This window comes from Balaenoptera acutorostrata, chromosome 5, assembly GCF_949987535.1.
Source record: "Balaenoptera acutorostrata chromosome 5, mBalAcu1.1, whole genome shotgun sequence".
Lineage (NCBI taxonomy): Eukaryota > Metazoa > Chordata > Mammalia > Artiodactyla > Balaenopteridae > Balaenoptera > Balaenoptera acutorostrata.
Window position 1 is genome coordinate 40,362,510 of NC_080068.1, and position 25,502 is coordinate 40,388,011.

At 36.3% G+C, this 25,502-nt stretch overlaps 1 protein-coding gene across 11 annotated transcripts in view; it reads right to left on the reverse strand.

Moving 5' to 3' along the window:
* Positions 1-25,502, reverse strand: part of PTPN13 (protein tyrosine phosphatase non-receptor type 13) — a 242,081-nt gene that overhangs the window by 115,939 nt on the left and 100,640 nt on the right. For 10 of the 11 annotated variants that reach the window (XM_057546711.1, XM_057546717.1, XM_057546713.1 and 7 more), the window contains 3 exons: positions 17,536-18,102; positions 2,023-2,118; positions 1,539-1,632 (listed from right to left, as the gene is read on the reverse strand). In XM_057546711.1, coding sequence (XP_057402694.1) covers positions 1,539-1,632; positions 2,023-2,118; positions 17,536-18,102 — 757 coding nt within the window. The remainder of the gene's footprint in view (positions 1-1,538; positions 1,633-2,022; positions 2,119-17,535; positions 18,103-25,502) is intronic. The other variant, XM_057546718.1, reaches the window with a different exon arrangement.

The following is a 25,502-nucleotide window of genomic DNA, read 5'->3' on the forward strand; positions in this document are numbered from 1 at the left end:
CCAAAACAGTTTTGCTTCTTTAACAAAATTATGTAATATCAAGCATAGATCTGTCTTTGTCTCTTACCTCCTTGGTCAAAATTACCAAAATAGTAATCACAAATACTATTACCACAATAGGGTCATAAAAATAGAAAATGCATTATGCAAAGATCATACATACCACTTTAGGTAAATGAATACTTATTTGAGCTTTCCTCAAAGAAAGTATCATAGACTACTTTTTTTTTTTTTTAAGACTTTTTTTGGATGTGGACCATTTTTAAAGTCTTTATTGAATTTGTTACAATGTTGCTTCTATTTTATGTTTTCGTTTTCTGGCCTCCAGGCATGTGGGATCTTAGCTCCCCAACCATGGATTGAACCTGTACCCCCTGTGTTGGAAGGCGAAGTCTTAACCATTGGACTGCCAGGGAAGTCCCTCATAGACTATTTAAAAGGAACAAGAGGGAAGAGAAAAACACACAAATTTCATAAAAACTGGAATATTAAGGAATAATTTTAGTGCAATGTAATTACTTGGAGTCTAAACCCTGGATAAATTGTCTGCTTTAATCACATGGCTAGGGTTACCTGGTCTATTAATAGTTTACAGGTATGAAACAGTGTCTGCCAGAATTAATCAACTCAGGGGCAAGTTTTTGTTAATTTTCAAATGATTCTTTTGTGTATAATGGCACTTGAACTAAATGAACTGATATCAAATTTAAGAGGATTCCTGTCGTTTGGGAGTAAATTTGGAGGCAACCTCTGGTTCTCTAATATCACATTATGAATTTCAAATTAATGCTTAACATTAATAACATGCTTCTGTTCATGTAAGGAACCTGTACACACCTGCAAAAGATACACATTAATATATTCACTGCTGATCTGACACTTTTCAGTTCAGATAAATAAGTAAATCAATCCATGCCTATAATACCACCATTCTAACCCTAGCACAAGAATAATACACGACACCTTATAAGAAACCTGAGTATTTCAGTATGAAAGTGAACTCTAAACAGCCCGAAGTGGGCTTTAAAAAATACAAGATGACCTCTTTTAAGCCAGGAAAGATGTAGTGAAAAATTAACTTTTTACATAATAGGTTATTCAGTAGTAACCTATTAATTATTCATTCAACAAATAATACTCACTGAAAGCCTGCTTGTTGAGCCCATTCAACCTCGAAAGAAGTATTATTCTCTTAGAAATCAAAGTTTACTATCTTCTCACAGATGTTTAATGCCGTGCCTTCAGAACTTCCTTACTGTTAATAAGTTATTTTATATTCATGTTAATTTAAAAAATCAAGCACAAACTATAAATAATCAGGGCCAATTCTAATTTTAAAAGACTCCAATAACTCAAACTACTATAGCATCTTTTACATAATTGAATGAATTTGCAAGAACTTAAAGAGGAGGAAAAGGAAAAGGAAAATGGAGAAAATAGAGGAAAAAGAATAAGTTTTAAAAATTCTCCTTGATTCTAATAAAGAAAAAAAAACACCAGCAACAGGAAATATATTATCATTTTTTCATATTACATACCTTGGTCTCTGTGACTGGCCTTGACTTGGGGTTTCATCTACCCCTGGGAGACCACTGTTGGACTCAAATCTCTTTGACGCTTCACTTTTTCTCACTAATTGTGAATGAAACAAAAATAGTACAAGTGATAAAAATATCAAGTAATCTTATTTAAAACTCAAGAATTCAGCAGACACATAAGATAATTTTTACAAATCATATTCATGTAATCAAATTAGTGACATAATGTCAATAAACTCTTTAGAGGTAAGTCATGTTATTTTGAAAACAATTATTTTCTCTACTACGAAAATGACTACACTGCTATTTGATGAAACTGCTATCAAGTTCCTATAATACTGTTAAAATGAGTAACTGGAAGTATTTTGCAATTAAAAAATTTTATATAGAATTATTCTTTTGACACCTTATATCTCAACACTACTGAAAGAGAAGAACAATCATGGTTTCTTAAGAACATTTTGCTTGTTCAGATCCCTCTCACCTTGTCTGAAATCTGATTCAGAGGAAATAATAGATGGACTTTCACTGGAGGTACTAAAGACATCACTGTGGTAAGTTTTGTATCTTCGAATTGGTTCTGAAAGGATTAAAACATAAACATTAGAAAGCAAAATCATTAGCTGTTCCACACAAATCAAATAAGGCACTAAATTTATTCTTGTGAGACTAGAACATTTTTATACATTGCTTTAAATTTAAGAATGGATAGGTGGTATTCAAAAAAGTGACTACAGTTTTGAGGCAGTTTGGCATACTGGTTAACAGCCTGGACTCCGAAGCTAGATTTGCCAGGGTTTGAATCTCAGCTCCAGTACTTACCAGGTGCATGACTTTAGGAAGGTATTTAACCTTCCTGCGACTCTTCTTCAACTGAAAAGAGGGTATAATAGTAGTGTGCATCTCATAGGGTTGTTGTAAGCATTAAATGAATTAATATATGCAGAGCTCTTAGAACACAGTGTATGCTATAGAAACATCATTCTTTGCACTAGGTGCTATGAGGGACGGAAAATCCAAAGACACAGTCCCAAGCTCAAATAATTTAAAATGTAGAAGTACAAAATACTTAAGATGGGACATGTGGGGACGGGGGGTGGGGTGGGGGGAGCTGTGTAGGGATGTATGGTGTGTGCTCTGTATGAGGGGGGCAGAACCTCACTAAAATCTAAATTTTACCTTCTAAATGTTTCTGACTCACCCCTCTTCTTTGTACTCATGATCACTATCATAGATGACTATTCAGCTCAAGCCTGGACTACTTCATGTGTCCTAGATTCCCCTCTCTGCAGTCTTGCTTTCTTGCTTGTCTCATATTATAATGCACATTACAAAGAGTGAACTTTCCAGAAATGAAAATCTGAGCATAATACTGTATTTCTTAAACTTCTTCAAACTAGAGTCTTCAAGATACAGTTTAGTATCTCCTTAGCTAAGTATTCAAAGCCTTTCCATAAGCTGGTCCCTGACTACATTTATAGCAGTGGCTCTTCATATTCTGAAGTCATAGGTTCTTCCTTGCTAGAATCAGATGAAAAGCATAGACCTCTCTTCTCTGCCTGCCCGCCCAAAGCACACTGAAATACACAAACATTGAAACAGAACTTTAAAAACTCAATCCAGGTAGAACCCTTGTTCCAGGGCATCTTCACCATCCACTTCTCCAAATTTTGCACTTGTGTTACTGAATTTACAGATAACCAAAAGCATATAAACTTTTAGATTCTTTCCTGAAAGATACTTTCCCTGCTAGAAATGCCTTTCCTCCACTTTTCTTTTGAATACTTTTTCTTTTTCCTTTAAGAGAAGCCTTAAAGGAAAAAAATCTTTCATGTCCACAAAAGCTTTCATGACCACCTAAAGGCTGAGTTAGATATTGCTTCTTGTACTTTCATATTGCCTTATGCTTAAAAAATTGTGACTCTTCCACTGCCTAATATTGATAGTTCTCTCTCTACTTGTTTGTTTCCTCTACCAAAATTATAAACTCTGACAAAAAGGATTGTGTCTTTTTCAGATATATCTCTAGTATCTAGCAAGTGTCTGATGCATAGCAAGCACAAAATAAATATTTTCTGAGTAAATATGAATGAATGAATGAAAAGATGAATATATGTGATACACAAAGGTCACTGATGACCTTTAAGAGGACTATTTCCATTGCACAGACAGGTGAGAGACCAAATCAGACTAAATGATAGTAAATTGAGAAAATGAGTAACACTATTCTTTCAAGAAGTTTGAGGGTTTGAGAAAGAAAAAAGATTTTAAGAAATAAACTAAATGAGACTAGATGAGTTATTAGGGTCTTTTTGGAAGAGTGAAATGTCTGAGGATGTTTTTAGGCAGTGGATAATAAATCTGTAGATTGGAGGAGATTGCAAATGATAGTGGGGAAAACTGATGGAAAAATGTGAAGGAACCAGGAGGAGGAGATGGGAAAAAACCAACATACATGGGATGGTTAATTTAGCAGGGAGAAAGAACCTTTCCTTCTTAAGAGAAAGAAGTGATGAACAAAGGAAAGAGTGAAAATACAGAGGGAATCCCAAGATACTCATCAGAAATTTGCCATACTCCTGGTAATAAAAGTAAATCACTTCCTGAGAAGAGTAAAGAAATTCTGCTGTGAAGAAAGTGTTGAGTCAGCAAAAAAAAAAACCCATGAAAGCTTTTATGTTACAGTGAGAGTTTAGATTAGGCTAGAATGCATGAATTTTATTGGAACCAATCAGAATGGTTTTGTGGCTTTTTCTAGGCACTAGAGAAAGCAGACCATGGGAAATACCTAGAACTGAGGAGTGATATGGGATGCATGGTAGCAGATCATCAAGGTATGTGAGGGTTTCTTTTTTACTAGTTTGCAAACTTGAGGACAGGTACTTCACAAAATGAATTATTCCCTTGTGCTAGGAGGTGTTTAACAGAGATTGTTAAAAGAAAAAGAGATGAATAAATGAATGAAATAGTTAAATGGCACCACAGAAACCAGGTTGGAAACCAGGATGGAAATGATGGGCTGGAAAAATTGGGAGCTCATGCTGAGGCAAAGGATAGGAGTAATGCTGGGAAGAGTTGAAGGTTAAATGACTGGCCATGGACTTGACGGACAGGAAGTTGTGTACTGTTCTTATAACAATGTTTACCAGGAGAAGCATGCACAATATAGAAGACTCCTACTTTGTCCAGCTTTGTATACAGTGAACATAAGTATAAAATAATACTATAATTTATAAAAAGAGTTTTGGAATTGAAAATCCAAGTATGTACCAGAACTTTAAAAAAAATGATTCCATTCTACCACAGGGCAGTCTCATGGTAAAATAAATGATTAAAAAAACCCTCCTCTCTGGGACTTCCCTGGTGCCGCAGCCTGCCAATGCAGGGGACACAGGTTTGAGCCCCGGTCCGGGAAGATCCCACATGCCGCGGAGCAACTAAGCCCGTGCGCCACAACTACTGAGCCTGCTCTCTAGAGCCCGTGAGCCACAACTACTGAAACCCACACGCCACAACTACTGAGCCCACGCACCTAGAGCCCGTGCTTTGCAACAAGAGAAGCCACCGCAATGAGAAGCCTGTGCACCGCAGGGAAGAGTAGCTCCCGCTCGCTGCAACTAGAGAAAAGCTCAAGCGCGGCAACAAAGACCCGACGTAGCCAAAAAAAAAAAAGTGGGCTTCCCTGGTGGCGCAGTAGTTAAGAACCCGCCTGCCAATGCAGGGGACATGGGTTTGAGCCCTGGTCCGGGAAGATCCCACATGCCGCGGAGCAACTAAGCCCATGCGCCACAACTACTGAGCCTGCTCTCTAGAGCCCATGAGCCACAACTACTGAGCCCACGTGCCTAGAGCCCATGCTTTGCAATAAGAGAAGCCACCGCAATGAGAAGCCTGTGCACTGCAACGAAGAGTGGCCCCCGCTCGCCATGACTAAAGAAAAGCCCATGCACAGCAACAAAGACCCAATGCAGCAAAAAGTAAAAATAAAAAATAAATAAAAATGCATTAAAAAAAAATTCCTCTGGTTTAAGATGAATGTGATTTGAAAGGATTGTAGAAGATGTCAAACAACAGTTTTATCTAATTTATTTATTAGTTTTATCTAATTTAAATGTAATGAACATAGTTAACTGGTTATGTAAGAAGAACTGCTATTTTCAAGGGGCACCAAAGAACTTTTTGTTTTATTGTACAGAACATCCACGTTAAAGTTTTGAGGGATTTTCCCAAGGTAACTTGACCAAATTACAAACCTGGCATTGTAACCCACAGGACAGTAAAACCAACAAGGCCAAGGGAAAGACCCAAATGTATGGAGGCAATATGGTTTTACCTCACAATGAAAAGTGGAAAGTTGCAGCAAACCTATTCAGTAGACAGAGGAGAGAACTTCAGTCACTTGGATGTTAACGCCTGCAATAACAATTTCACACCCCATATTAATTGAATTTACTGCTTCATAACTATTTCTGCAAAGTGGCTGTATAAGAGTAAATAAATTTTAATTTTAATTTCCATTCTCTGGTGGTGCTTTATAACTATTCTTACATTATTTCACAGCATCCACATTCCCTGTCTTTTGCTCGGCTATGTTTTGTTTCCTTTACTCTGACAACACTAGTAAACTTTTTTCAATCCTTGCGTTCCTCTGTAAGACAAATTAATGTAACTTTGACAAACTCTTCTTAAAAATATAACACCAGGACTTCCCTGGTGGCACAGTGGTTGAGAATCCGCCTGCCAATGCAGGGGACATGGGTTCAAGCCCTCGTCTGGGAAGATCCCACATGCCGTGGAGCAACTAAGCCTGTGCGCCACAACTACTGAGCCTGTGCTCTAGAGCCTGTGAGCCACAACTACTGAGCCCACATGCCACAACTACTGAAGCCTGCACGCCTAGAGCCCATGCTCCGCAAGAAGAGAAGCCACCCGCAATGAGAAGCCCGTGCACCGCAATGATGAGTAGCCCTCGCTCGCCACAACTAGAGAAAGCCTGTGTGCAGCAATGAAAACCCAACACAGCCTAAATAAACAAACAAACAAATAAATTTACACACACAAAAATATATATAACAATAAATCATCTTCCCGTGATGAACTACTGTCTGTAAATGTTCTCAGTACCACACCCAGGGGGAGGGAGGACATTGCCTTATGATGCTTTACCGCTTCAGAGTATTAGGGCACAAACACTCTGGAAACACAAACCGGATGACTAGCTTAGCAGGACAATTAAGGGGCAGGAAGAACTTTTCCCTTCTAAGGCTGGGGTAGGGGTGGGGTGTTTATGTTAATTAAAGTGGTAGGAATCTTTTGTGAGCTTCTTGTATTCCAGAATGCATCTTTAAAAAAAAACGTTGTTAACCATGTTCCTTTCACTTAATGGCATGGCAGATATAACCAGAGTCAAGTTCCCAGGCAATATTTACTACACAGTCATGGTTATAAAACGGTTAGAATCAGATTAAAGTTCTCAGCCAAAATTTACTACTCAGTTGTGCTTACAAGAAAGGTTAGTCCTTATAAGCTTTCCATTTCTGAATTAAATAATAAATGTAACAGTTTCAGGAATTACTATAAAATTACATGTCTTTTACCAAGAGAATCTGCATTGGTGTATAACAGAGGCATGTTTTCCATGCTGACAGATAGAAACACTTCTTGGCTTTCTGATGACCTACACAAAAGGCACCCAGTAGACACTAACTAGATAGGTAGTAGCTTTCTTCCTCTTGTCTGGTCTGCAAAAGAAGGATAATCCCTAATTTTCCACAAGGTGTCCTACCATTATTGACGACCTTTTTTGGAGGATCCAGACAACAGTTATGTTTTCTATCTATATTTAAATGTATAATATTAGCACTTTAGATTTGGTCCAGATCCCATGAATGTGGTATTAACTGAGTGATTAAAAAAACACACACAATTTTTTATTATGAAAACTTCTAAACAGACACAAAAACAGAGAGTACAAGTCCTCATATGTACCCATCTCCCCGCATCAAAAAAACCTAGTGATTGTTATTTTAATTAGAAAGTGTCAGACTTTTTTTTTTAAACAAAGAGATGCTCTTAAGTATTTATAGAATATTACAAAGTTTCCTGAATGCCAAAATTTTTGAATCATGTGCAATGGACCTATTAAGAATATTCAAATACACATTTTATAAAATACACATGTGGCTACTTTCATTGCAATGTTAAAACTGCAATAGCAAAATTTTAAGCTGTCACCATTACAATTGGAGAACTGAATTTATTTGCCTTTTGTGGGATAAAATTAGACTCAGTATCGAATTTGTTGGTTTGCAAATTTCTTTTCTCAGCTAGTAAATATTTAAATGAAACCTACATTGTGTAAATCAGTGTACTAGAGTTCATTTAGGATCATGAGTATTCCTCATTTCACTAGATGATTTTCTTCTCTTTGACTTCCTATATGTATTTAGTTTTCAGACATGGAAAATAAAGTTGTAGTTAACAATCTTAGCATAGAAATAATAACGAGTGAAAAAGAAAAAATGGGAGAATAAAATTAGCCTGAATACATGTCACCAAAAAAGCAGTACATCAAATTGAGTGTGTGAATATATGCATGTGAAACACATAAAACACACAGCAATATAGTCTCTCCAAAAAACATTTTGTAGAATAGTGGTGAGAGAATGAGAAGAATAGGGACTAGAGAATAATGGCTTAAAGAATTAACATCTGGATAGAAGTCTAGTTACAGAGATTCTGTAATCATACATACTCTGACAATTAAAGGTATATTTTAATTTCTAGTATTACTTTACCATAATTAAGAGTGTACTATTTTTTTGGTCAGATTACAAGGTATAAAAATCTGACAGGACTTCCCTGGTGGCGCAGTGGTTAAGAATCTGCCTGCCAATGCAGGGGACACGGGTTTGAGCTCTGGTCCGGGAAGATCCCACATGCCGCAGAGCAACTAAGCCCGGGCGCCACAACTACTGAGCCTGCGCTCTAGAGCCTGCGAGCCACAACTACTGAGCCCCCGCATCACAGCTACTGAAGCTTGCGCGCCTAGAGCCCATGCTCCACAACAAGAGAAGCCACCTCAATGAGAAGCCCGTGCACTGCAAAGAAGAGTAGCCACTGCTCGCCACAACTAGAGAAAGCCCAGGCGCAGCAATGAAGACCCAATGCAGCCAAAAACAAAGAAAAAAAAAATCTAACAAATATTTTATTATCCTTTAACTGTTACCTGATCCTCTAAATTGCAACTCTAACATGGTATTGACTCCACATTTATATAGCAACATTAAAAGGCAGCTTTTCAATAGGCTAGTGTTTTGTCATAAATTCTTGACGACTGAGAGTCACAATTTCCACCAACACTTACTTAACACACTTAACACTTTAAACATATGAAGTTGTGGCATGTGGTCATGAACACTACACTTTTAATGGTTAGGGAATTATGAAGACTTGCATGATATTCTGAGCTTATGTAGAGCTATTTTAGATGAAACGTTCAAATCTACAATCTTCACATTAAAATGTATCTAAGCCAGCGCAAACTGTAATCTAAAAACACGTTTTACAAGTGACACATATTCAAGCTCAGACAAGTAACATGAAGGAAATGAGACTCAGGCAATTGCAACATCAGGAATTAAATAACCACTTTTAGCTTGGCATTTCTTTACCTTTAATACATGACCCAAATTATAGATAAAAGTTTCAAAGAGAAATGCACTAAAATGACGGGTTTTGTAGTTCAGCACTGTAAAAAAATATTTAAAACCCTGCATTTTTATAGTTATAGGTTCTAACAAATGAAATATTTCAACCTTCAAATAAAGCAGAGAAACAAAAGTAACAACATTATGTATTCATGTATGAAGTGTTTTTCTCTATGCTTTCTTTTGAGGGGGTTAATTTCTGGAGATTAGAGATTGTACCTTGTTTATGATCACTAGAGTCCACTGTATTCTATATTACACCATGCTGCATGATACATGAATAGAATATATTCTAAAATCCTTTGAGAGCTAGACGTGATCAATAGAATTTTTAACCAAGAGAAACAGAACACATGCAAGTATGAATATATATAAATGAGGAAAGGTACATGGAGAAATACTCTGTGAAATATAAATTACTTTATAGATGTAAAATTTGTGCAGAGTAGGAAGGCAACAAGAGTGAACAGTTCCTCTATGATGGTCTTGTGTAATGCAGTAGCCATAAATCTGGGCCAGCTGTACCACTCTTCTAGCATCCTCCAGGATCCTTTGTTGTTATGACTTCAACTGCCCCTTCTAAAGCTTTCAAACAGTACAGAGTTCTAAAGGAAAGTGATTGCATTTGCTGTTGGTTGGTCAGGCTGTGACTGACAAGTATGTGATTTTCTCTTAGAGTTGGACAAAACAGAGGAGAAGGAGGTGGGATTTCTCCTCACTATATAGCATAATTCATTAGAGAATATTGTTGTATTCCATATCTGAAATAGCACCACTGAATATACTAAACATTTAATATTAACAGCCGTGTTGCAATATTCAGTTTAGATTAACAAACACTTACTATCTATATATGTCAGGCATAGTCGTAGATACTAAGGATGTAGCCATGAATTAGACCAGGGCAAATTTCTGGTGTCTATAAGAGGAGAAAAAAGCTCTTTAAAACAAATAATTTCAATGAAAAATATAGGCCAACATCTGGAAGTGGGAAGATGAGAGAAAGCTTCCTGAGTTATGCAATACCTGAAAGCTTAGACAGTCTTTTAAGGCAGAAAGCTGCATGAATAAAAGCATGAAAATATAAAATAGCCTGTATGGAGGGAAGTTGGTGAGGGAGGGCAAGAGGAGTGGGAGGGGAGGAGAGAGAGAGAGAGTGCGCGAATACACGTGGTGTTGGAATGACTTGTGAGATGGAAAATGCTAAAGGGTGAGACTGGAGAGACACAATAATGGAAAGCCTTAAATACCATAATCTAAGAAGCCTGAATTTTATCCTGCTCAGCTGATAAAAAGTTATTAAATGGCTGGAGGCAGAGAAGAAATGTATTCAAATTTGCATGGCAGGTAAACAGAGGACAAATTATAGCTGAGGGATCAATTTAGAAAGCTAGTTCTATAGTCCATGGGCAACAGAAGGAACTGAGAGACTGGAATGAAATGAAGAAATATTTTGGAGTTTAAAACTGTTGGGTCTTAAACCTTGTGATGATACTCATTACTAGTAAGATCCATTTTAAATCACAAACATATCAATCCATGCTTTTCAGAAGGTTTCTATATCAAAGCCAAACTGGGTCTATGTTAACTATGTATGAGTTAGATTTAAATTAGGTCCCTAATTTCTGATAAAGTACCCTCTGATTTCTGTGGACTCCAAAACCAGTATTATATTACTATGATTATAGACACTGGAAAGCTCGTTTTGGTTTCACTTTTAACTTTCCTTAGCATTTAAAAACGGAACTTCATTTTTTTTTCACTTGGATAAATCAAAGAAGAGAAGTAAATGTCTATGCTCAGTTGTTTTTAAGCTAAAGAATGACTTACTGCATACTTCTTCTCAAATGCTTTTCAAACCAATCTTTGGTATTTTTTACTGGACTAACTGTGTGAGAATGGTTTGAAGCTGCACTCAATGGCTAGGTAATTTTAAATAAAATATTCAGTTCCTTAGTTGCACTAGCTACAATGCAAGTGCTCAACAGTCACACGTGGCTTTTAACTACAGAGCTGGACTTTGTAGATATAGGACATTTCCTCCATTGAAGTTCTATTGGACAATGCTGGTCTAAAACATAAATCTCCTTAAATTTCCGCCCTGGAAACATAGTACGCACTTGATTCTTTCTGGTTAAGATGTTGAATACATCTATAATAGTGTGCTCTTCAGAGATACAAAATATATTGTATCTTAGTAGTATAATAATGAAGTCATTAATACCTAAGTACATGTGATACTTGACCAATATCACATAAAATCCCTGCTTATTCATATGTACTTCTGTGGAAACTGATTATTTAAATTATTTAAGTTCATGGAGTAATCCAAATAACGACTCAATCTTTTTTTTTTTTTTCTTTTTTGCGGTGGGGGGGTTGCTATTCTAAGGGAAATAAGGTAAAAATAAAAACTGAGTAGTTCATCTTTACCAGTTTTGGCTCTTAGAAAAGAAAGATAAGTTTTGAAAATATTTCTCTCTCTCCATAAAATGTCACTAGTAGTATCCTCTATGATGAACTGTAACATTTATGATTCCATCCTCCTACTCTTCTGAAATGTAACTATAAAAGTATATGCGGGCTTCCCTGGTGGCGCAGTGGTTGAGAATCTGCCTGCCAATGCAGGGGACACGGGTTCGTGCCCTGGTCTGGGAAGATCCCACATGCCGCAGAGCAACTAAGCCCGTGTGCCACAACTACTGAGGCTGCGTGTCTGGAGCCTGTGGTCCGCAACAAGAGAGGCCGCGATAGTGAGAGGCCCGCGCACTGCGATGAAGAGTGGCCCCCGCTCGCCACAACTAGAGAAAGCTCTCGCACAGAAACGAAGACCCAACACAGCCAAAAAAAAAAAAAGTATATGCACTTTCAAGTTCAATGGAATGAATGTGAATGGAAATGAAACATTCAGGTGCCTTAATAATGAGAACAGGCTCACATATTTGAGTGTTTCCATACTCTAGCTGCACAACAGAGTTTAAGCTGTATTCACACAACAGTCACAGAACAGCAAAAACTAGGCTAGACCAGAGGCCACAGCACTGAAAGAAAGGAAACGATACGTAATTTAGACATAAAGTAGATTGACTGCTGGAAGCAAAATTCTATTCATAGTCCCCACCCAGGGTGTGGAGTGCTGTTCATACTATACTCACAGTACTGGTTCCAAGTCAATCTCTCATAATCAGGAATGTGCTGCCAACCCACAGAGCAATGGATAGGGAGTGTGTGGCAATTACACCACAAACGACACGGCAACAGATACTCTCATTAGAAAACAGACAATTTCTCAGATCTTGAGATGGAGTAGAGACAGGTGGAAAAGAAAATACTGGGAACAGGGAAGAAAGGAAAAGAGTAGAATAGGACAGTCCTATGCTGAGGTGAAAAGAGTGAAATGAAAAGAATAAAGCAAAAAAAGGGAATGACATCAAATTTTAAAACTAGTTTCCATGAGAGAAAGCTGTTATGTTTCTTCCTGCCCCTCCCTCACTGCTTTATGAATGTAGAAAACTATTAATAATCATCATAATAATCTTATGATTTTTAAACTTCAACTACAATTTCTTTCTTGGGATCTTTTTTGTTCCTAACTTTATTTTGTTCCCAAAGAAATTAGAGCACTCGATACCAACCACTGCTTTTTGATAGTTTACTCTCTTATGTCATCAGGTACAGGATAACCATCTTACAGATCCTACCGTAGTAAAGCCCCATCAAAACACTATCCAAAACAAAGCAAAACAAAATCCCACTATCTGCCACAATAGAGGATATGACACAATGGAGCTCTATCTTAACCCACATCCAGTGTGATTTATTGAAGGAAGAACCAAATGAGCCTTTCTTTCATAATAATATCTTATTTTACTGTATTAAAAATTATATAATTTTACTAGGAAGAGATCTAAGGGGTTTGTTTAGATGGTCACTTGAATGTCCAACTTCCCAGGCAGTAAAATATTTTCCCAACAATATATCTGAAATGTTTCTGGTTTCTGCTTGAAATCAGAATGGCAGAATGGAAAAAATCTTATTCTGGGGCTTCAGAGACCTGGATTCTAAATTCAGCTCTGTTATGATTTATGAATTATGTCTTTCCTTTGGCAAACTAGTCTACTCCGGGTCTCTGAAAATGAGATGTTTGATTTAAATGATATCCAAATTCCTTCCAATACCAAACTCCGTGATTTTAAAGTCTGATCTCCCTTGTGCTAGTTGGCTGGTTGATGCTGTCAGCTGAGGAGATGCCATGGAGGTGATTTAGGTACAGGCTCCTTTCAAGAGGATGGGGCCTGGGCTAAGGTAAGGGCTATACATTTGAGGTTGAAGGAGACAATTGTCTTTCCCATTAGTTCAATGAATCTCCTCATGTGCCCCAAAGAACAAACTGCAATTTAGCAATTTCTTTTCTTCTGACTGTTGTATTATCCCAGTGAACACTGTAACACATCCTTTTTTAAAAATTAAGAGGTGGGGCTTCCCTGGTGGCGCAGTGGTTGAGAATCTGCCTGCCAATGCAGGGGACACGGGTTCGAGCCCTGGTCTGGGAAGATCCCACGTGCTGCAGAGCAGCTGGGCCCGTGAGCCACAATTACTGAGCTTGCGCATGTGGAGCCTGTGCTCCGCAGCAAGAGAGGCCGCGATAGTGGGAGGCCCGCGCACCGCGATGAAGAGTGGCCCCCGCTTGCCACAACTGGAGAAAGCCCTCGCACAGAAACGAAGACCCAACACAGCCATAAAATAAAATAAATAAATAAATAAAAATTAAAAAAAAAATAAAAAAAATAAAGAAAATTATAAAAAAAAAAAAAATTAAGAGGTAACATGTAGTGGGAAATTCTTAGACTGGAATGCTGAAATCTCTCATGGAAATCTACAATCTCCCATAATAATGGAAACTTTATCATTAACCAGTTATGTGATCTTGTGTACATTATTAAATCTTCCCAAGCCCAAGCACATGTGCTTTAAGACCTCTTCTAATTCTAAAATTACTGATACCCAGTAGCAACTTCCAATTGTAAAGATCACAAAAACTGTACAGAGTATTAATATTTTTAAATGCTTTAGTCACACGGAAAAGGGATCTATGAAGCCTACTATTCATAAGAATTAAATGAGATAAATGGGTTTATATTATTTTCCATTATTTTTTCTTCTTTGTATACTAGCTGAAATCTTCATACTGGCAATCTGTACTTTGCTCGGCTAACAGAAATTATCTTCCCTTTAGAAAAAGACAGCACAGCATAAAACCAGTAAGTTATTCAGCTAAATAACTAATAAAATTATTGCTTTTGAATTCCAAACCTCAAACGTTCCTTTCAAACAATGCTTTTAGTCTAAAGCAAAAATAATTTATTACTACTTGCAAGTTACTATATAATAATGGAGTTTATTTAAGGTGGTATATTTCCATAATAAACCAACATTTTCAAGGTGTTCTGTTTTCCTTAACTTGGTTATAAAATATACTCCGGGGGGAAAATGGGTAGGTTCTTTGTGGGATCAAATGCTTTTGAAAACTCTTCAATACCAAAGAGAGATTTCAGGATAGAAATTGTCCTATATAAAACAATTGAAAGCATATTTATTTTTAAAAAGAAATCTTTTCCTTTTCTTTTATCTCTTATAATAAACCTAAAATTTCTAAATCTGGAAATTTTTTTTTTTTGTAACAAGTTACCATTTTGAAAAAGTAAGAGTTTACAGAGATTATATATCATTCTTTGCAGATATATATATGCATATCTGAAAACAAGTTGGTCTATTTGAGTTTCCATAATATACTTACACACACATGCATGCACATGTTTCCCAAAAAGATAAAAGACTTCTATGCAAACTAGGATATAATTTGACTTAACACTCACTTTATAGGAAATCCCCGTAAATCACCTATTCAAACAAAACATGTTAAACAGACTATTTATTGTAGCATAATTTAACAAATTAAAAATATTTTCACTAAAGTTTTGATGTTTTACTATTTGACTCTCAACCAAGGTTCAAGTGTAAAAAACACTTTCCTCACTTCAGTAATCCAAACTACTATTAATTTACCAAATAGTAAGTCAGATAATCTTTTGAAACATACACCTGAAAACATTATGAATTAATATTTTAATATTTACATGTTAAGAAAATATACCAGTCAATCTTTTAAATGTTAGAAACAGTCATCTAAATTGGTGTGTTTCTTCACTACTTATATTCTGAGACAGTCATGGTTTTATCTATTTGAATCATTGAGGGATTTTTTTTTTCCACAATGGGCAGAATTTCTTTACATAAATGTCTCCATGAGGGAATGCTCATAAGAATGTCAGGCTAAATTATATTCATATGTTAGCTGTTGTGCAACACTAAACAGTCATGAAATACAACTTCTGAAAGGAGAAACTTTATTTTAAGCTACAAAGTGACTGCTTTTTGCTGTCACAACTCTAAAAGTTTACTGATCAGAGTTAAACAGTGAAATAATGCATAAAACAAATTTCTAAGTTTTTATTTTCTTTGAAAAATAAAAGTCTTTTTAAGTCTTTGAAAGTTTTTAGATCTAGGTTATATTCGACCATCTCATAATGCTGGCTAATGTTTTTAAAAATGCAATTATATACAAACCCATAATATTAATTAAGTGTTCAATAATTTCCTCCATAATTTCAATTTCCCCACTAATTTGCAACTCCTGAATTGAAAAAAAAAGTGCAAAACTTCATTTATGAGAAGTAAAGCACAATGTGGGGTCTATTTTCAGTCCTAGAACTTTGCTTAAAACTTAAGTAACAGACCAAACCTTTAGCAGAGTACTGTAAAGGCAACTTATGAATCAAAAATATTCACTAGGACAATGATCTTAAAAATGAATATGACCCTTGATTATGTTACTACTCTCACTGAACTAGAAGCACCTTAAAGCTCCCTTTAATCATCTATGTTCCAGGGGTCTAGAAGCGGCAGTTATAAAACTTTAATCTTCAAAAATGTAGAGGATTAGGGACTTCCCTGGTGGTCCAGTGGTAAAGAATCTGCCTTCCAATGCAGGGGACACAGGTTCAACTCCTGGTCAGGGAACTAGGATTCCACATGCCACAGGGCAACTAAGCCCTCGTGCCACAACTACTGAGCTTGCGTGCCTTTACTAGAGAGCCCACGTGTGCAGAGCCCACACACTCTGGAACCTGTGCGCCACAACTACAGAGCCCACACGCTCCGGAGCCTGCACACCACAACTAGAGAGAAGCCCGCACACCGCAAGGAAGAGCCCTCACACCTCAACGAAGATTCCGCGTGCTGCAACTAAGACCCGATGCAGCCAAAAATAAATAAATAAATCTTTAAAAAAATATAGAGGATTAGATTGAAAACTCTTATTTTGCCCTCTCTTCCACTTATCTATACTAAAAAGAGCCTCTAGCCATATGTCTAGAACATAATTTTATTCTGTTCAATATATTGTGCTTTGTGTGTGAATAGGTACTTTTGAAACAGAGCTTTCCCCTGCAAATAATAACTGATAATTTATAAAGTTATTTTATGCCCCCATACTAGGATTGTAATAATTTGACTTATTAATCACTTTACATTCACTACCCAATTAATTTATTTGTGTTAAGCCCATTTTACACATAGGGTAACTTAAGACGGAGTGATTAAGCCCAGCTGCTGAACTAAGGATCACATAGCTACTGAGTGGGGTAAATAATTCAAGCCTAGGCTGTCTGACTCTAAATCTATAAACCTAAACACTATGATTTTAAAAATGTAGATTTAAAACTTCATTACAGACCAAAGAAATTATAATCTCCAGGAGTCGTGTCCCAAAATGTGTTTTTTGAAGCTGGTGGTTTGGGAACCACTGCACTGTCACCAGTCTACACTGCCTCCCTGGGATTGCTGATTTTGATTAACTGCATCTCATTTCCACGAACCAGTCCTTTACAGAAGCCTCCCACAAGATAGTGCATGATAGCCGGTGCTGTGGAGGATTAAAAAGAGGTAGAAAACATGGCTCCTGCCTACCTAAAATATTGAGAGACTTATATGGTGGCTGGACTGGGTGTGTTTAGTAGGGATGACTTTGTGGTAGCACTGTACTTTGATTAGGGTTTTTGTGGAAGGAAGAACAGAAATTGACAGAGAAGAGCGAGCTTAACTTGGCTACAAAGGTTTTGCAGTGGAAATAAGACTTATGGAATGGTTTACTAACCCTTCTTTATTTCAAAACACAATTTTAAATACTTCAATTCAATTCTCTCTCAAACACACACGAAATTACTAACCTTCTTCATTCATGGCTTCTCTCAGAACCTGAAGTTTCTTTTGTCTTTCTCGGATTCGGTCCAAAGCACTTGATATTGCTGAGGAGGTGGGCAATTCTCGTGTGTGAAACACTGGATCCATTTTCTGAGGGCCAAAGATATCCAAGGCTATGCTTCCATCTGAGTATCTTGCCTCCTTTTTCCTAGGAGTAGTTGAAGTCCGTACTGTTACCGCCTCAGGCAGACAGTGTTGGTGTCTGTCAGTCTCCCCAGAAGAGACGTCTCTGTCACCTGTGCAAAGCAAGTCCATGGATGAAGCCCAAATCTTCTTCTTGGGAAGCGCATCAATGCCAGGGATAGCTTTTTTTTCTGGGCCACTAGTTTTGAACTGGTAAGGGGAGCAAGAATTTTCAGAATCTTCATGTCCAGAATTATTATCTGATGAAATGTCCTTGAAATAATCTTCTTCATATTGTGTGTCTCTGATGGACAGAAATCCCATAGATTTACTAAGCCCTTTGTTAAGAAAGGTCTGATGAGAGAACGGAGACTTGTATGTATCTAGTACATCAGAAGTAGAGCTTCTTCCTGGAATGATAAGAATCTATCATGTATGCACAGAATTTTTAGAAAATAACTGGAATGTAACCTTACTATTGACAATCAAAATGGTGGCAATTTCCTAATTCTCCGAATGGAGGAAGAGAGATGAAATGGGATGGTGGTGATGATAAGGGAAGTGGAAAGAGATGTTATGTTTGTATAACTTTTCATAGTCCAATGTTTCTTACCTAATGATATCAATAATATATTGAACTTACTTCTTAAAGTAGCATTATTTTATATTCAAAGGTGAATGATTTGGTTTTAAAAAATCGATAAGAGTTTCTGATACTAAACAGTTTGGTAGAATATTAATTATTCATGAAACGATTTGGGGTAATAATAGAATATGTAGTATACTCCTTTAACTTCTAAAGATATAATTCAAATAGGTATTATTTCAATATAAAGCCCTGCCATTTTCTGGTCATTTAAATAAACATGTTCAAAGAAGAAACAAAGAATTCTTGCTATATTCTGGATGGAAAAAAGATTGTAGTATTTGGAATTCTTAAGTATCAAAGTTTTATTATGATTAGATATGTTTTCAGAAAATTTGATTATGTTTGAAATCCAGACAACTTGACTGTGTTTCAATTATGTAAGAAACAATTTTTCCACGGCAGACCATCATGTACTGAAATAGTTTTTCCTCGCGAACACAATGTATCAATATTTGTCAACTGGAAGAAATTACCCATCCTTATTTATGCTTTAGTCTTTGATGTAGTTAAAACCAGTATGCCATTCTAATTTTTTTTTTAAGGCAGCAGTCTAAATGCATTGAGGCGCAGCAAAAATGTCCAACCAGAAATTTTTTTGAATTCATAGATTCAACAACAAAAAAAATCACACACATATATGGCTCCACTATTAAAAAGAGAAATGTAGAAAAATATAGTTACTAACCCAATAGCCCATAAACACTGAAGATTTCCTGCGTGACCTTCTGTGATCCCTCTTTGATAACCTATTTGCTATGGATACAATGTAAAATGATGACTAAAACCTTCCTGATAATAATAAATTGCTTATTAACTCATTTGAAGAAGTCAGTTGCTTCTTCAGGGTAACAACTATAAGCTATAATTCCCTGACCACAAATTTTACCTTAATAATTATAGAAAAGTAAATTAATTTCAGAATGGCAACACATAATTGCTTGAAAATTAGATTCAAATGTTTTCTTGGAACTTATCTTCCCCCTGAACATGGATCCACTCAAGTGCAAATAAGGATAACATCGCCTATTTGGGGCACATCATCTATAGCAGCGGTCCCCAACCTTTTTGGCACCAGGGACTGGTTTCACGGAAACAATTTTTCCACATACTGGGGGAGGGGGATGATGGTTCAGGGGGTAATGGGAGCGCTGGGGAGCAAAGGGGAGCGGCACATGAAGCTTTGCTCGCTCGCCCACCACTCACCTCCTGCTGTGCAGCCCAGTTCCTAACAGGCCATGGACCGGTACCTGTCCGTGGCCCCGGGGGTTGGGGATCCCTGATCTACAGAATACTGGGAAATATACCACACCACATCTAGACACATAGATTGCCACAGACTTTAGATTCTAATATAAAATAATTTTAAATTGATAAATATGTCTACCTTACAGTATTTCAGGGGTGAATTACATTCTTAAACCACGTGTTGAAACTCATTAATTTAAAATTGTATTAAAAATAGAGAACAAAGATACTCAAAAATTGATAGAATACAATAGATAAAAAATAAGAATCGAAAGGATTTACAGATCATAGAATCACAGATGAACTCAACAATCTGCCTTCTTTTACTATCTTGACTACCAACAAGTAGTCAAAACTTGGAGAAAATCAAACAAGTGGGTATTTTGGCAGCACATAAATTCACGGTCAACCACTTCGGACACTCAACATCATGTGCTAACAGTAAGTTCACTCACTTTCCACAACTGATTCATTTTTCCTCATTCTTCAAATTTCCCACCTTAACTCTCATCTCTCTTTAGCTGATGAGCTGGTCTCATATTCCACCAAGAAAATAGTTGTCAGAAGACAACTCATTTTTCCATGACTAATTCTACATATCCACCCGTGTCTGCAATCTTTTCCCTACTGTCTCAAAGGATGAAATTTCTTACCAAAGGCCAATTCCCGATATGTGTTCAATTCCCCCCTCCTCTTACTTTATCAAAGATTTTATTTCTTTGGTTAACTTCTGCCCTCTCTGCTTCCATCTTCATTATCCCCCATTTCTACTGAGTCATTCCCATTAGTACACAAAACGTGCTCTAATATCTCTATAACAAAACCAAACTAAACAAAACCTCTCCCCTATTACCACATTTCCCCTCTAGCTACTGCTGTCTCCAATTTCTCACTTCCCATTCATTATTCTACCCACTTTAGTCAACTTCCCATTCCTCTACACCTTGGCAACTCTCATCATATATCACTGATGATATCCATATTACCAAATCCAATGGACACTTCTGCATCCATATCTTACCTACCTCTCAGCAACAACTAATAGTGATGACAATCCCTTAACGAATCATTTCCTCTCTTTACAAGCTTGGTTTCTTCCTACTTCTCAGACTGCTCATTCTAAGTCTCCTTTTTCCTCTTCCTCTACTGGATATCCAAATGTTGGCTTTCCTCAGATGTCAGTTTTAGAACCCTATATTTTCACTCTTTCCTTATATACTTTCAACTATTAACAAGGCTTTAAATATTATCTACATACTGACAACTCCCCAATTTATTTTCTTGGCACTGATCTCTTCTGGGAGCTCCAGTCTGAAACAACTGGACCTTCTACTAATGTATCTCAGAAGCACCACAAACTGAACATGCTTAAAACTAATCTTTTGCTTCCCATACCCAGAGATGTCCATTTACCCTGGTCTTTCCAACTTGAATAAGTGGCACCATTATCCAACTGACAGCTCAGAACAGAAATACGGGCACCCTCCTGAAACCCTTCATCTTCCTAATTCCCCATATCAAACCCATCAGAAAGTGCTGGCTATTTAAATTCTCAAAGATATGTTACTCCGTTATTTCCAATTCCACTGGCATCACCCTATTCCTAATTAACATTATCACTTGACTAGATAATGGCAATGGCCTCCCTGCTTGTTTTTTCATCCAACTACCCTCCACCCAGCAGCCAGAACTAACTTTTAAAAACACGTTCCATGATGTCACCATCCTGCTTAATAAGTCTCAAAGGCATATTACTGCACTCCAAATAAAATCTAGACTCCTTCTGGGCGTGCCACTTGAATCCTTTTTAGTCTCATATCCACTTTCCTTATTCCATCCAGGCCACAGGTTTTTCTCCGTTAAGGTCTCTTAAATGTTGGGACCTTTCTTATGGTTAGTTGTTTCTTATTCTATAGTTTTATTTTAAATATGACTTCTTCAGTGAAGCTGACCACTATTGAAATAGATCACTTTCCAAATGTATCATGAGTCTATTACATTTGGAACAGGTAAATTATTCTCTTTTAGGTCATTAGTATTTACTAGCTATCTGTTACTGGGCCATGGTAAAGAGCCATGTCTTCTCACTAGTCATATGAAGCTTAAAACTAATTGCTAATAAGGTGGCTCTTGGACAACTACGGCTTTATAAATGCTAGGTTTTTATTGTCTTTATAAAAATTAGTAGATATAAAATATTTCAGTTCATGGTTATTAAAAACTTCAGAAAGTTATTTTAAATTCTGCAGGGTAGAACAAAATTATAATGAAAATAATTCATTTAAAGGTTTATATTAACTTCCTACTCTGTTTCTACAAAATATGGCTCATTTTGCTTTATATGTTTGGAAATCATATTATGATAGCTAACTTAAAATCTCATGACTATGACTTATAAAGTAATGATTTTGAACCACAATTCTCTTCTAGTAGCCAACAGGACAAAGAAAGGCATGGTGACATAGGAAGAGGAGTGAGAAAGTAAGATGGGGGGGAGGGAAGGGAGGGGGCAGTGATACTCTTCAGGAAAACGGCAAAAAAATTGTGGAAGTGTGAAACAAGGTTCAAAATGGTACGTATATACTTGTTACAAATGCTCTAAGGTAAAATTGTAAGAGCTATGAGCTACAAAAGCATTAAAGGGGGAAACTGAGTGTGGATGACCTTTCGAAGGAAAAGAAAGGCAGTGGTAGGAAAGAGATGTTTTGAGCTAGGTGGTTTCTCCAGTGGATCTTCTAGCCTAGGACTGCTTTTGTTTGATTTTGGGAATAAAAAGGAGACATAGCTTTAGGTAGAGACACAGAGGTGGATTTCAGCTGGTTATAAACATACTATTCTTAAATCACATATTCCTAACCGGCAGGAGTCTCAATGCGTTTTGTCATGTCATGATGCTCACTGTCTTCAACTACACAACAAGATATGTAATTGCCTGATTAACACTTCACAGGTGGATAAAATACATATGGCATCATACACAGCAATACAGTATCATGGTTGCTTTGTGTTGCTAAAGCACTAGGGAAAAAATTTCACTAATCTGGGAACTCAATATTAGAGTTCAAATATAGCATTTGGCCATATAAATGAGGGAAAACATGGAATTCTAGGCCCTCTTATTAGATGCTTCAGTCTAGTAAACAAGTGAAAACCATCTACTGTTAATACCAGTGTCATCTCAAATAACTATATTTGAGACTAGACAAAATGCAATTTCTTCAGATGCTTTCCATCTCTTTCCAAACATGTGCCCAGGCTATTATAATTACTTTATTAAACAAGCAAAAAACAGCACTGAAATCATTAATTAAGTTCACCTAATAGCTATGCTTACTACTCATTTTGATCACAGGAAATTAAACTAATGGTATTTCTGAAAGCAATGCCATTGTAGCTACTTTTTAAAAGATTTCAGGTGGAACTTTCTGTGGTATTTTCCTATCCTGGCAGAGTTAGAAGCTCCTTCATCTAAACACACAGAGCATGCTGGACCTCTATGAAGACATTCTCTCACTGTATTAAAATTATCCATTTTATTATATATCTGTCATCACTCCTACTCATTTCCTCACCCCCACCCCCAACTGGAACAATAACATAAGGGATCATGTCTTACTCATTTTTGTATTTACTGTTCCCAATAAAAGAAATTCCAAAAAAATGCTTGCAGAATGGACTGGTTATATAACTTTTGAAACCTTTTAAAGTCAATTTAGGTAGCATAATCTACCAGAAAGATTACTGTCAAAAGATGGGGTTTTAACTAGCTTTGTCATTCAATCCATGAGCTGGGGCAAGCCACTTAATTTGTTTCTCACTTCCTTCATCTACAAAAATGAAAATAATTTGTTATGTCTTCTTCTTAGAGGTGACAGGATAAACGAACTAACCCATTTGAACTATTATGAGCTCTTCTGAACAAGTAGCAACATAAAGTTCTAAATTTTGCTTCTTTTTTGTTTCTATTTTATTTTTCTCAGCATATAATTATCTACTGAGGGAGAATTTAAGTTCTTTTGAGAGAAAGTCATAAAACCAGAAATCAAAAGATCTCCTGGAAAAGTTTTAGATTCTGTAATTTAAAAAATCAAGTTATTCACAACAGAACAATTAGTGACTATAGGTAGATTTTTCCACCTTTAAGGATGCTCTGAGTTCAGAAACAGTTTACAGACAAGATTAGATTACATACAATTATAAGTATTTAAATTTAAAATGAAACCACAAACATTTTCCTTTCAGAGGGTGCGCTAGTTTGCTAAAAAGTAAATGGCAAACAATAAGTAAACGTTGAAGAGCTATGAATAAAAGATTTTAAGATCATAAAGAGTATTCATAATATAACATATTCCATTTATTAAATTAAATTGAAAAAATCTTCCTTGCAAAGTACATTGTGTTTTAACTATTTTTGTTATTTATGATGAACATTATCCTTAATGGGATATCATCATTCATCTTTCTCCTCACACTGAGACTCAAAAAATCACAGCACCTCTTAGAAGCTAACTTCAAAATGACATTTCAGTATTAAAAGAGGCTCCCCGATTCCCCATCTGTCTTCACAAATGTGTTCAGGTACATAAAAAAAGAAACATGATATTATCAGTACCCCCAAGTTCTGAAGCACTATCATGCTGATCTGATCAAGGTGTAGGTTTCCACCTTAAGCTTTCTTGGCAGGAAATGTTTGATTTCTTTCTGCTTAGTGAAGCCTTTTATCAGCATTGACAGTATTATATAACAGAGAGGAGGCGAACAGCCCACTAGTTTAGGCCTTAGCTTTTGTAACAGATCTCAGAGGTAAGATGTAAGGAGAGACCTTTTATGGTCATTTACTCATAAATGAAAAATTTTATTCTTAAGTTTTAGTTGAACAATCAGTTCACTTAGATACGAGGCATTATGTCTAAAATTGCTTACTTCTTTTAATCTAATTCTATATCTCACTGCCCATCTTGACATTTTATTTATTGAGAACAGTGGTCAGGAATCTAATAAACTAAGTTATCACTACATATAGGCTTTAGGTTGGTCTGTGTCAAAGAGAATGCTTTACTACTAATGTAATACAACAATGTTGCTTTGCTACAAGTGACCACTGACAGTTAAGAACTGGCACTGTCCAAAGGTAACACCAGTGTCCTAGTAGAATATTTCTTCTTCATGAGTTAATTTTTTTAATCTTAAGAGCTATATTAATAAGTGTGTGCCACTGGCTATTAGTTCCTAATTGCTTCTGTCTGGTAATGTCTATAATTAGTATACTATGTGGATTCTGTCCTTGAGATGTGGTTTTACAAATTTATTAAAGATAAATTAAAAGAGACGTTGAGCAGTAATATTATAGTAAGCAACGGCTAAGACGGGCTGAGGATCCAAAAGGCTATTGTTTCTTTAAGTATAAGGACCTCTAGTTCTACCCCAACTACAGGAACTAATTTAGGTTTATCCTGAGTGACAAGTTGTAATTCCTTACAAATTCTCTTGAGTTTAGATATTGGGGAGATTGTACTCTCCAATAAGGAGATAGGATTATTAGAGAATTAAAATCTATGTACAGTCTATTTAAAGATTTCTCTGTTAATTTTCTTAAGTTACTACAGTCACTTCTTCACTTAAGTCAGTTAAGTCACTTCTGACTTAAGTTACTACAGTCACTTCACAGTCTATTAGTCATAAGAATTCTAGAGCACTATTAGACAGTAATATTAAGTCTTAATATTACAAAAACAAAGTCATAAATAAAAGGCATTAACACTTTGGTTTAAAACTTCTGATACATTTGTTGTTATAATAAAATAGTCTAATAACATGAGCCAAGATGGTGAACTACAGTTTATTTTTTTACTCTGCACACAACATAATGCTTAAAATAGGCTATCTAAAAAATTAAATCATAGAGTCTCATATATT